The 13882-nt window shown below is 31.7% G+C and overlaps 1 protein-coding gene across 4 annotated transcripts in view; it reads right to left on the bottom strand.

Moving 5' to 3' along the window:
* LOC143071598 (G-protein coupled receptor GRL101-like) overlaps nucleotides 1-12978 on the bottom strand; it is a 95481-nt gene extending 82503 nt beyond the window's left edge. For 2 of the 4 annotated variants that reach the window (XM_076246008.1, XM_076246009.1), the window contains exon 1: nucleotides 12642-12977. In XM_076246008.1, the coding sequence (XP_076102123.1) occupies nucleotides 12642-12684 (43 nt within the window). In that variant the 5' untranslated portion in view covers nucleotides 12685-12977. Of the gene's footprint in view, nucleotides 1-12641 lie in introns of all 4 variants that reach the window. The other 2 variants (XM_076246010.1, XM_076246007.1) reach the window with 2 other exon arrangements.
* Nucleotides 12979-13882: the final 904 nt, after the last annotated feature.

Below are 13882 nucleotides of genomic sequence, written 5' to 3'. Positions count from 1 at the left end.
AGGCTGAAGAGTGGTATCATCAACAATAGAAACAAACCCATCAGACATAAAGGGTTTGTATTCCTCCATGTAATCACAAAAACTGGACTTAAAAGCCTGACGCGCAGGGCATTCCAATGTACTGGTATTATAAGGTGTCGTACAAGCACTGGTCTTCGGCTTATTATCTCGTTCATTCTTCTTCTGGAGTCTAAAACAATCAGCCATCAGGTGACCAATCTTCTTACAATAAGCACAAGTCAGTGACTTCTTCTCAAAAGTATCAAATTTTGGACTAGACATATTATAACTGGACTGACTCTTATTCTGTGCAACAGACTTACTATCAGTACGCTCATTGCTTTGATTTTTGTAATTTCCACTGGAAGTATTGACATTTTGACCCTTGAAACTTCTTTTATGTGAAAGAGTATAATTATCTGAAATGACAGCTGCATCATGTATCGACTCAACAGTTTTGTCGTCTAAATGTGTTTTTAAGTCTAAATAAACACATAGTTTGAACTCTTCTAATAATATCAATTGTCTTAGGTTATCAAAATTGTTATCTGTTTTCTTTGACGTAAGCCATTTGTCAAATAGATCTTCTTTTTCCCGAGCAAATTCCACATATGTTTGTGAATCAAACTTTTTATAAGATCTAAATTTCTGTCTATATGCTTCTGGTACTAGCTCATAAGCTTTCAAAACTTCCTGTTTTACCGTGTCATAATCAGAACTTTTTTCTGATGGAAGTGCGGAGTATATTTCAGCGGCCTTCCCCTCAAAAACACTTTGCAGCATCGTAGTCCAATACGGCATAGGCCATTTCAAATTGTTAGCAATTTTCTCAAACTGTGGAAAATATTTATCAACTGTTTTTTCACAAAATTTTGGAACCAAACGTATGTTTTTTGCTGCATCAAAATAATCTGATTTCGAGTGAACTTTAGTGTTGCTTTCTTCTTTGACCATTTCAATTTTCAGTTTCTCCATCTCTAGCCTTTCCCTCATTTCAAGTTCTTTTAATTTCTCCCTCTCCTTCATTTCCAGTTCTTTTAATTTAAATTCATCTTCTTTTCTTATCTCCAGTTCTTTTAATTTGAGTTCATGTTCTAATTCAAGCTGTTTTAATTTAAAGGCGTCAATATTTTCGACCTTAAGTTCAAGAGCCTCTTCACCTAAAATTTCTGCGTCAACTAATTTGTCTATAACCAAATTTTTTATAATTTGTTTTCTCATAGATACTTTAAAATCTAATTTCAGATGTTTAGCAAGCAACACTAATTCCTCTTTCTTTAAATTATCAAACCCCTCCAGGTCTGGCGTTTTCAAAAATTTACCAGCATCAAATGCCATTTTGTAGAATTTTGTTGGCTAGTTATAATAAAAATATTAAACAAATTTTGAATAAAATATGTTCAGTCTCCCGGACGAGCCCCCAATTTCTGTTACGGCCAGAAATCGCCTTTAAATTGTAGCCAACAAAAGACACAAATCAATACTAAAATTTAACAATATTTATTATACAAAAGTTTACAAGAAGTATTTTACAAATATTACTGATAACTTAACTGTCAAAATATGAGTCCACTCTTTTATCTTTATCTGTATCCGGAAATCTTTCGGAATCCAATCTGAATATTATGTTCACTACTAAGGTCACAATCCAGTATGATGTTGTTTGTAGAATAAAAGTGTCAATCCAAATGCCGTGAATACTAATGTCTATCAATGTCTAAGTCCAAGTTTAATTATTGGAAATTAACTTTAGTGTCTGTATATATAGTGTTGTCATGGAAAATTCTAGAACACTCTATAATGGAACATTGTGGAAAATCCTGGAAAGTTACAACGGAAGTTTCTGGAATAACGTAGAAGTTTAAATTACGCATCTTTTATAAGGATCATTCTAGAAAGTTCCAATCATTCTGTGATTGTTCCAGTGATTCCTAAACTGCACAGTTATAAGATTATTTGGTAAACAACTATCAGGCCATACAACACAACTTAGGCCAACATAAATAAACATAATAATTACAATATCATAACATTTTCAATAACCAGAAATAAAGAGTTATTAAAAGTTATTCTGTTGAGAGTCCCTCATGGTCATTTGAGTTCAACCCCGGTTAATGATAGATTTAGTTTTGCTCAATGCTTAGTTTTCTGAATAATGTAATGAGTAGCCATGGGATAAAGCTCAATGAGCCAGAATCCAAACGCTTAAAACATATGGCAATATTTTGTAGATTTTTTTTCTTTTTTCATGGCACGGCATTGTCTTCTTTCGTTTAGCCTAAGTGCATTATTATCTTATTTGTTTTACCCATGGTGCAGTATTGTCTTATTTCTTATGAATTGTGTGTCATTTGAGGCTAAAATTGCCTGCGTCAACTATGGTCATTACTCCCAAGTCTGTAATTTTTTGTTTGCGTCCTTCGTAAATCATTTTTATAATTGTAAATACAGGCACAATATGAACACAAGTAAGCCTTAAAATCTTTAAAAAAAATACTTTTAAAGAGAACCATGCACATCCTGGTAGCAAACTTATTTACAATAATTGTTGACTAAAAGAAAACAATATCCTTTAACAGAGACATTCATCTAAGATATGTAAAATAGATTTTTCGTGATATAGAATATATTACAGTCAGTTGATTTACTGTTATTAATTCAAACTAATTTGTGATAGACGAGTTAACAGTTTTTATTTGTATTTACTTCATGCATCCGCTATAGAGTGTACGTACTTAAATACACAGTATGTTCATTTTCATATGCATTTGTTGTCAAATACAAGTAAATAATCTCAATTAAATATAAAAAGAAGATGTGATATAATTGTTTATGAGACAACTCTTCACAAGAGACCATTTACGACTCAGACATTAACAATTTGGGTCACCGTATGGTCTTCAACAATGTACAAAGCTAATGCCGTATAAACAGCTATAATAGGCTCCGAAATGACAAAATGTCAAGCAATTTAAACGAGACAAACTAATGTAAAACGAACGAAAAACAAATATGTAACAAAGCAATGAGCGACAACCACTGTATTACAGGCTTCCGACTTGGGACAGGCACATACATACAGACAACCATCATCAGGTTACACATTTTTGTCATTTGAACTACGGGAAATAAATTTGACTGGTTCGTCTTAGAAACAAATAAATGAAGTTATGGAATGTTATATATGTTGTGATTATTGTGTCAAAACTGATCATTAACATAAAGTCTATTGAACCAACGGACGAAACTACGGATGGTGTTTTATATATCCGTCTTTAAAATTGTGACAATACGTTTCCTGCGAGTGTAGATATGAAATGTCAACATTCATCAATATACTGTTCCTTTTTATAATTTTTCGACCCTGGTACATCAGTGATATCTTATTTTACTAGAATTTGTTATTCTTTTCAAAATAATCTTCACCCGAATATTTGTTTTTGTCTTTCAAAGTACAATTGCTCTGACTGAAAGATTAAAGTTCAAGTTATCTTGTATCTACGTAGCAAACCTCCTTTGGTTTTTGTTTTTTAATATAACAATATAATTGTTTGTTTCGCCATTTCTGAGACTTGTACCTCTAAACATACATCTGCCTTGTAATGCTGAATATAGCTCGTTATATATTCTGTTTAGCATTCATCACATCATGTTTTGATTTCTATGTCACACAACAAAACATCTTTTTCAATCATGAATAGTTTCATTAGACATTGTTGTTGCATTACCACGGTTTGTAACTCGATATTTAGTGCCATTTATTTTATTAACAGGTTTCTATTATTGGCTTCCATGGAATTTCGTGCCGCAAGTTCAGCTACGAAACAGAATACAGACTTGGTTAATTATTTCATGTCATATAGTAACAAAATGACAATCACTGAAATATTGTATAAAAGAGAAAGAGCATATGATAATGAAATTTGAATAGAAGAAAATTAGCAATGTTCAGAAATATGTATTAAACGTGCACAAAAGAATATTTTCCTTTCTATGAATTTATTTTTTGTTGCTAATTCCATTTCCTGTGTATAAGGAGTCTACACTTGGTAACGAGACAATGAAGAAGCAAGTTCGTTTTATATACGACATGTACAACGAATAACGTTGTCCGATAATTCAACCAGAACAAAGATCTAGGAGACACAACGAAGAACAAAGTCCGATTAGACTGACGAGAAAACGATAAACAAAAACCGACGAAACAACGGAGCTAGAACCAAGTTCGATCAGACAACGACGAACCAACTAAGACTTTAAAATATGTTGAAACGATTTCTTCTCAATTTTTTTCACACGAAAGCCAATTTCTAAGATCTTTAATCCGTATTAACATGAACCACTTCGCGTGTTTATACTGCTCAAAATTGTAATAATAAAATGACACTGAAGTAAAATTGAGAATTTATTTTTTACTCAATAAAAAATATGAAAGGAAAGACATTCTTAACAAAGACGATTGCTGATTAAAGTTTATGTTTACAGTAGGGTATTTGGAAATCATGGAACTTTTTTCATTAACACAACATTTAGGCTTTTGTAATTCAAATTTTGATATTAAGGATTATTTTTATAATTTATTACAATACCCCAGGAGCAGCATGAGTAGCAACATTTGTGGATGCATCATTTTAAACAAAATAACCATAGTGATTACTTGTATGATCACAAGAGGAACGATGCCTTTAATCGTATACTAGAAAAACCTCAGTGTACAAAGAGGGGCAGCTTACTTCAAAGTTATGTATACCATGTCAAACAGATATATTTAAAAATGTCAGCAATGTGTTAATATGATTAAGATTTTTGGAAATGCATTGGCTATGTTTATTTACATTAAACTTAAAACATCTATTTATTTTAGACTTCATAATAGATTTTTGTTTTTACTTCAACGTTATATATAATATTACAAGCGTTCAAATACAAATGGATAGTTGCTTATTTTACCACCTTGCACTTATACCTTTTATAAAAATTCTGGAATTTGTATGATAATATAGATTACTATGCGGTAGAGACATGCAGAGTTAAAAGATAATATTGAAAACTACTTACATCTTCAACTTAAAAAGAAAACCGTTTTGATAACCACCAATTAGTTGCGAAAACAACAATACATACTGGTATGTATATTACCTACATCAAAGTAAGATAAAGAATTTGTGTAAGATCATTATATTATTTCAAATCAAAAGAATACTTTATGTATCGATAGTTTGCAAACCGATTTTAAGTTTACAGCAGTGACCTAAATTTTACGATGGTCAATCGTTTGTTGTTTGAGAAAAATAAGTTCTGTTTTTAAACTTTTGAAGACAATTGTTCTTTTTCTCGTAATGGCGGACAAAATGAAATTCATTAATCATTCAACAGTTTTGTTGCTAAAAACATGGTAAACACAAACAAATGCATATTTAAGAAGCATAATATTTGGCAAAAAAACCCATAAAATACATATTCAGCCAGCAGACTATCTCACTCAAAGCAACAACAGAAAGGATCTTTATTCATACAAAGATACATTTACTCGAAGCCACATCCAATATCTCTGTTTAATGAAGTGTGGTAGTTATAACAGATAGAAGATTACTGCAACATTAATGTTTATACGTATCAATCACAATATGTAATGACATCTAGGGGGAAATGTACCGGATTTCCACTAGGTTGACTTGTCATTGGCGTAGGTTTATTGTTAGTTTATTCTGTAACATCTTTTGGGTGATTGGTTGATTTGAAAGTTGTTTGCGTCACTTTGAGTGTCAAATACTGCATACTGCACTTGTGTAACGAATATAAACAAACTGTAGATGCATTAAGGATAAGATCATTACTTTCATTCAATCATTGTTAAAATAGGTTAAGTCATATGACTGTTTTGAAGTTGTCAATAAACAAGCTGTATAAAATGAGAATAACCAAGACAACTCGTTAATTCAAGATTTATTATTCTTTTTCTCACTTTCACGCATAAATGCAATGTTTATGCCCGCGTCACACTGTCCTGATTTTTATATACGATGGACACCCGAATGCGAAAATTGTAAGTTCGTACGAAGTTGGTCCCGATCTCGTTAAAATACCCAAAAGTGACCGAAGCAAGTACGATGAATAACGAAGTCTATACGAGGGTGCCGAAAGTATATACGATAGCAAAAGATGGACATACGAAGGTTAACCGAAGACGATATTTAAGCTTCATATCTCAGCCGAAGCCTACAAGATGGATCACGAAGGCTACACGATGGATTACGATGATGGCGCGATGGCCATACGATGTCTAAAAGACGTCGTGTACAGCTTACGATGCATTTAAATTATATGCCGAAGGCATCACGCGTTTTAAATTGTTTGATCAATATTGAATATACATTATATTGTACATTTAATTTTTGATTTAATCATAAGACGGAAGACCGTGGGTATTTCCAGTTACTGAATAATTTGGTTGATTTCTAAAAAAAATAGTTTATGTATCATGTATCATTATGTAGTGTCCATATTTGTCCCCAATATGTTACATACGAGGGGATGCCACGCTCGGCATTGCCTTGTTTGAACTGTAAAATGTGTGCATTAGTCTGAATAATCACTCATAATTATGCCCATGTTTACTGATCTATCTTGAAGGTAAGGTAATGGGTTCGTTGATCCCTTTTATCCAAAAAGAGCTCTTTCCAGGAGAATATCATAATAATATAGACTAAAGGAAGGATGTGGGGAAAGCAAAAAATGCGGCAAAATATGACATATAGAAAACAAAATGTTTATGGAGTAAACATTCGTGTAACAACAACTCAGACGATACATAAAAAATCAGAATAATGAAGAAAAAGTTGGTTTCCCTATATACGTGTACCTGCAGTGTTGGTATACGAGGCGCGTTTATGATTTTTATTATGTTATTTGATATGAAAAATTGACAAAAAATAATATTTCATTTGTAAAAGTAAATCCTGAGCCTGTAATACCTGCTCTTCTTGTTCCATTTGAATTAATAGAAACAACGCTGTCGCCTTTCTTGTTCTCATAGAATCATATGATATGAGGTCCATGTTTTGTGAACGTCTTTCTTAACTGTCGTATTAGACTGACCAGTGCATATCGCGCATGGCACTTTAAATGTATTTAAGCGCGAAAATTAACTTACATTTAGCTGGATTTATTGCCGTCGTAGTTCCATCTTGTCACCTTCGTACTTTTATTCGATGGCATCACGACGGGATTACGAGGTCTTCACGAAGTCGTGTTGCCATCGTAAGACCTTCGGTTAGCTTTGTGATTCATTCGTGTAGACATCGTAATGTCAAAACTGCCCGATGGAAACGATGGAAACACGAATGCAATACGATGTTCAAAGATGCATTCCCGGTGACATTGCGATGGTAAGGATGGTGATACGAACTCAATACGAACCCTAAACATCGGACGCACCTTCGGGGATTTTTTAACATGTTAAAAAATTTAGAACCCTTCCCGAAGTTGTCCCCGAAGGCTAGAAAAAGTGGCCGATGGTTCTACGATGGTTAAAGATGGCACTACGAATAGCCCGATCTGGATACGATCAGTCCCGATTTTGAAAATTTCCATAATCGTGTTGCCATCGGCGTAAAAATCGGGACAGTGTGACGCGGGCATTAATAAATTGTACTGCAGAATGCGTCAAAAATTCAAATTGGCCATTACATTACCGTCATAAGTTGTTAACAACCTTTCATGGCACGAGTAAAGACTCTTTCTAAGTGAAATGGTATTTCTCGTTTCTTCGTTCTCCTTTCCTTAAAATGTAATCAATGAAATTCTCAAGAAATTGTGCTTCATGGATAAGAATTTTTGAAACCGAAGGATTGCAATAAGATTATTCTTTATTTGAATTAATAATGAACGCGTTATGTAAGGAAAGTGATAAAAAATGAACCCACTGTTCACATCCTGACGGTGAAACAACAACAAACACCAATCCCCTATATATGACTGAGTTAAAACAAGTTTGAACATTAGAGACATTCCTTTTTTCATTCAATATTTATTAACCATTGAAGGTTTATCTATATTCACATTAATGATAACAAAGTTGCACACAAAATTTAACTTCGTAATAAAAAAAACATCGCAAAGTCAAAGTCCCACCAGCATTCTTTGGCATACAAGAAAATAACATAATTCATATAAATCTTCTAATGGTCTGATAAGTAGAAGAGCGTTGACTAGAAAAGCAAATGCATATTTTTGAAGTTTATATTTTCACAGTTAGTTTCAAAGTAAATATTTCAAAAAATCATTTTTGGTTGGTCGATAAATCGTATATTCTGTGGTTCTACAACAACTTTTTGAATGAGTTTTAAATGATGTATCTTACATAAACTGTTATTCGACTACACATTCCTGCATATTGTGATCATTAAAAAATATTTAAAAATAAGATCATGTGATTCAATCAGTTATTATCATTCCTATCTGTAAAGTCAATAGCGAATTTCATCATAAAGCTAGTATCAATAGGTAAATACATTTTACTCTGCAGCATAAAACATATCAAGATTTGCTTGCCAATCCTTCTATTAACTTAATAAGCTTGTTATTAAATAGAAAATCTGTTTTCTTTAGAAATATCTTTTCAGGCTATGGAACATGCAAAAATAATAAAAGGAAACACGTTCATTGGAACATTATTTAGAATTCCATTGTTTATTTAAATATAGTTTTAAGTTTTGCTTAGGTCAACGTAGTTTTCCTAAATTTCACAAACATATTGAAGTTTATTAGGGATGGATTTATGGAATTACTAGAGGTAAACCATGACATTAAGGAGAATTATGTTTTTACACATATTGACAGATCATGTACAACGCGACGTACAACATATACCGGTATTGAGTACACAGCGTCGTACACAAGCTACTGTTAAATTATTATATTATTAAAATATAATCAGGAACAAATCGCGATGTTTAACTGTCGAACACATACATGTAGATTAAACTCGACGAGGTTAGTATCTGATAAACGCATACAAGTGGATTGAGTTCACCTCGAAACGTAACTGATAGCAAATACATCTACAAGAAGATCGTCTTCACCGCGGCGTTTTGGGGATAAATACATACAGATACACCAAGTTCACTTCGACGTGTGCCTGATAAGTACATACATTTTGAACGAAATCTACTGATACACGCCTATTTTGTAGATTTGTAAATCATTTAAGCAATTTTCAAACTCCTGACGTAGGAACGATAAGGTTCGTGTGGACTCTTTGGCTAAAATGGCTGCGCTTTCACCTCAAAATATACTCTGAGTACAGACAAAACTGTGCATCTAGAAAAGTTTTAAGGCATAACATGCCCTAGATAGATTAAACTCAAATGCATTGTATGATTAACTGACATACAAAAGTTGTTGACGGTAAGTGAATAAAAGTAAATATTCAGTAAACATTATTGTGTCGCAATACATCATAACAACCAAAACACAAGAGTTCTGCGAAGAACAGTTTGTAATCATAGTTATCAAAATCACTTCGTCCCAATTATTGAAAAAAATAAATGTGAACATAATGAAGTAGTTCATTTAAGGTAAAACACAATATTTATCATAACACAATATTTTCGTCTATGTTACTTTTGACTTATTTATATTTAATCACACAGAGGAAAGATTGGCTAAAGAAATTACCAACATTCAAGGTCCAATATCTGTAAATTCATCTAACACGAATTTTTCTATGAATATATTTTGTCTTTTAATACAACATTCGTTGGGGAATCAAACTTCTTTTGAAAGGAGATTTATAAAAAGAACACACAATAAACAACAGTATCTTAAATTCAAATCTTAGTTTGAAATATATAAATATATAATGCAAAAATACTTTGTAGATACGCAAATGTTACCCATTGTACGACAAATCATCCTGTTGAGTACTTTAGTGTTGTCAATATACAATTATAATTTCTAGACTGTAAACCAGTAATTAGGTTTACATTGAAACTTCATGTTTAAATAAGCATTTTACTTTATCCAAATATTCGTATTTTCATTAAAACATTGTGTTTGTACATACATGTTTAATGTCACATATTGAGCAGGATATGGTAACCAGTCCGGAGCACCTATTAAGATCATCCCAAGTTTTTGTTTGGGTTCGTGTTGCTCAGTCTTTAGTTTCCATGTTGTGTTTTTATACGCAAATTTGTCTTCTGGTATTTTTCTTTTTTAGCCGTTACGTTGTTTCTTTTATTTTTGTCTTATGCGTTTAAATGCCCCTTTGGTATTGTCGCCCTTTCGTTGAATATTTCGAGTTGAATATACGTTGTATACAACATGCGCTTTGCTCCTTATATGACCAGTAGTTGTAACAACTTTGGTGGGAAATGGTTTCATTGGCAATAAAAACACATCTCCTTATTTTTTTACATTGAGGAAAAGACCCGTATTGAATTTCACACCTGTACAGTATTCTAATTATTTGAATTGTAACACAATGAAAGAAAACTGCCATAGCTGTATACAACAAAAGAAAGATACACCTAATTAAATTGATATCAATTTTTCAGACAAAATTATCCTTTCTTTTGTCTAGTATAATAAATGATACATTATAATCATTTACTTTTTTGATATGATTGAATAGTTTCTTATAATCTTATCTGTTCACAAAGTGAATCAAGTTTTGTTGGACGTTAGTTAAGGTGGTTGAAACAACTAATTTATTAGTTACTTTTACCGAAGAGGTAATGAGGTATGAGATTGTATGCTTAACTCATCTTATAGACGAGTGTTATCAGGAATGGAACAGAAATGAGACCCTACGTATGATAACATATTCTATGGGGACAAAATTTACATAGATAAAGGATAGACTCATATGAAATATCTTATATTTTTCATTAATAGTTTGACGTTAATAAATGGATTTCTGAAAGGAGATTAATAAGTAATACTAAATTGAACTAAATTTATTAGTATTATCATGTTTGATGGAAATTGAATTGATCTTTTGATCTGAAACAATCTGTCGCACATATTTTCTTTTTTTCGTGTCAAGCCGACTGAGATATTAACTTGTAAAAAAATGTTTTATTAAAGGTCTCATTTATTTACACATTGTAATAATGATTTAAACCCACTCCCTTCATACTTTCCTATAAACCTTCATTCTACTGTCGGCATATTTGGTTTTATTGTCTGACTCCATTAATTGTTTCCCACTAACCTTTGATTAAGTTTGATGGTATGGTGATCCCCCACATTTGTTCTTAACCAAATCTAACAGAAAGGCTCTAGACAGCTGTATTTATATACTTTTGCATCATTATTATTATTATTATTGTCATCATCATTATTATTATTATTATTATTATTATTATTATTATTATTATTATTATTATACGATTATATATAATTTGATACCTGCTCCAGAATCTTTAAGTTTTCCAGATTATACATGAATCTTAATGATCCTCGATGCTCTTAAACTTTGTACTTGTTTGGCTTTCCAACTTTTTTTCGATCTGAGCGTCACTGATGAGTCTCATAAAGACGAAATGCGTGTGTTGTGTTTAAAATTATAAGCCTGGTACCTTTGATAACTATTAACTCATTTCACATAATGTCAACTTATTTGTTTTTAGAAATAAACAGAAGATAGGTGGTACACACAATTACAAATGAGATCAATACATGGTCGTTAATAATACACAAGTAGATATAGGGAGATGTGGTATGAGTGCCAATGAGACAACTCTCCATCCAAATAACAATTTATAAAAGTAAACTTTTATAGGTCAAGGTACTGCCTTCAACACGGCTCACACCGAACAACAAGCTATAAAGGGCCCCAAAATTACTAGTATAAAACCATTCAAACGGGAAAACAAAGGTCTAATCTATATAAAAAACGAGAAACGAGAAACACGTATAAATTCAATAAACAAACGATAACTACTGTACATCAGATTCCTGACTTAGAACAGGTGCAAGTGTCTATATATATAATAGCAGAGCTGTAGTAATGGACTTAATATGGATAATATATATAACACCTCTAAAATCTCAGTTAGCCTAAAACACAATTGTGAATAAATCAAACATTTTGAGACTATCAAATATTTACCATCAAGACCAGATTAGATAAATTAGATAAAAAAAAATCGCCCATCTACGTCTACCTCTTATTCTGTTAAGTCTAAATATTCCATAATGCTGCCTTTCTTATTATTGCAATAGCAATACCAAATTTATTTTTTATTATGCATCACTATCAAAACGTTTTGCATATCCTTCCTGATAATTTTCGTATCTGTATAAGAACATATATTTTAAATTCCGGTAATTTGCATCAAACGACTTGTTGAGTATCTAAATTATGGCAAATTTGTATATTTGAATTGAATTACTTTTTTATCATTTCATTACCATGATTACCTCTGTATCGTTATCCTGGTACCGAACTACAACCTTTAAACACATGCAATTTTCACAAATTTAATTTTTTTCAAAATTGTATTGTGCTTATCATTTTCAAGCTGATACATGCATAACTTAATTTGGAACTTACCAAAAATAAACCTAATATTGCGAAAAAAAAAAGAAAGATAAAATGAGATAAAAAATTTGAAATATTTTTAAAAACTTACCGGATGATATATATAACAGGAAAATAAGAAAGTTGGTTCCCATTACAAAACCAATATAATCACTTCTTTGGTGAGATAGTGATTGACTAACTAAGCTTCCTCAATCTAAATATGCCATATTATTGGACAAAGGTGATAATAACCACAGAACTCCAACAATCAATTCCACTATCTGAAACAATTTCATAAATTAATCCTTTAGCGTAGTATTAGAGTATACGTCATTATTTAGAAGATCCTTATGCCATAAGTTAAGACGGTTCATTTGGAATATAGCTGTCCGACGCTTAATCATATTCATTTAGTAATGTGTATGAATCTGTTGAGCACGTGCATGCAACTAAGGTTACACACACCTTTTATTACAAAATACCTTGTTATAAGCTATTATATCGTCTTAAATTTTTATCTACGTTTGATATTAACCTCATGATAAAATCGCGTTTTGATCACATGCAGCATATAATGAATTTGATAAAGATTTACTGAAATAATCACGATCAACTTTTTCTCATTACCATTCGATATGATTAAGAAACGCGTAAATAGTACTAATAGATCGACAACAATATTAAGAATATGGGCATATGTGCAAATACACAGGTTTTCCTGAAAGATAAATGCATTAAGTCTGAAATTTGTATGAAAATGCGACTTCTTACAAATAACATAATACAATCCCCGCTCACCATCGTAAAAAGGATACGCAATTTAAAATTAAAAACAATCGAAGTGCTTTGTAATGTCACACACACAGCAATAAACGCAGGTGTTTTGTTATTTTGAAAAAAAATTGTATTTTATCTCTAGAGGACTAATTGCTATGCAGTTATTGAGTTTTGAATGTTTAAACATGGGTAAATATGCATATCTACAATGTATTATGAAGGAACATTTCTGTATTTGTAATTTTTTTTTTATAGTTTTTCGACGTTATCAATCAAATTAATTTCTTTCGAAATTTGATATTTTAAATAAAGGCAACAGTATTATTAGTAATGGGGAAAATCTGAATTCAGAATATTCATTTTTGTCATCTTCTTGACCACGATAATGATTTTCCCATCAAATTGGGGGTCCAAATATATTTTATTTCTAAACGGTAATCCTCCCCTCCTTTTGAAGTTGAATGGTCCCTTAAATAGACAATAGTTTGAGTCAAATGTTGGGGGGGAGGAACGGACTTTATTATGATAATGATTTATAATTTTAAGTCTGTCGAAAAGTTCGTCTTTAATTTA

This window comes from Mytilus galloprovincialis, chromosome 4 (assembly GCF_965363235.1).
Source record: "Mytilus galloprovincialis chromosome 4, xbMytGall1.hap1.1, whole genome shotgun sequence".
NCBI classification, from domain to species: Eukaryota; Metazoa; Mollusca; class Bivalvia; order Mytilida; family Mytilidae; genus Mytilus; species Mytilus galloprovincialis.
Note: the sequence above shows the minus strand (reverse complement) of the source record. Positions and strands in the feature narration are given on the sequence as shown.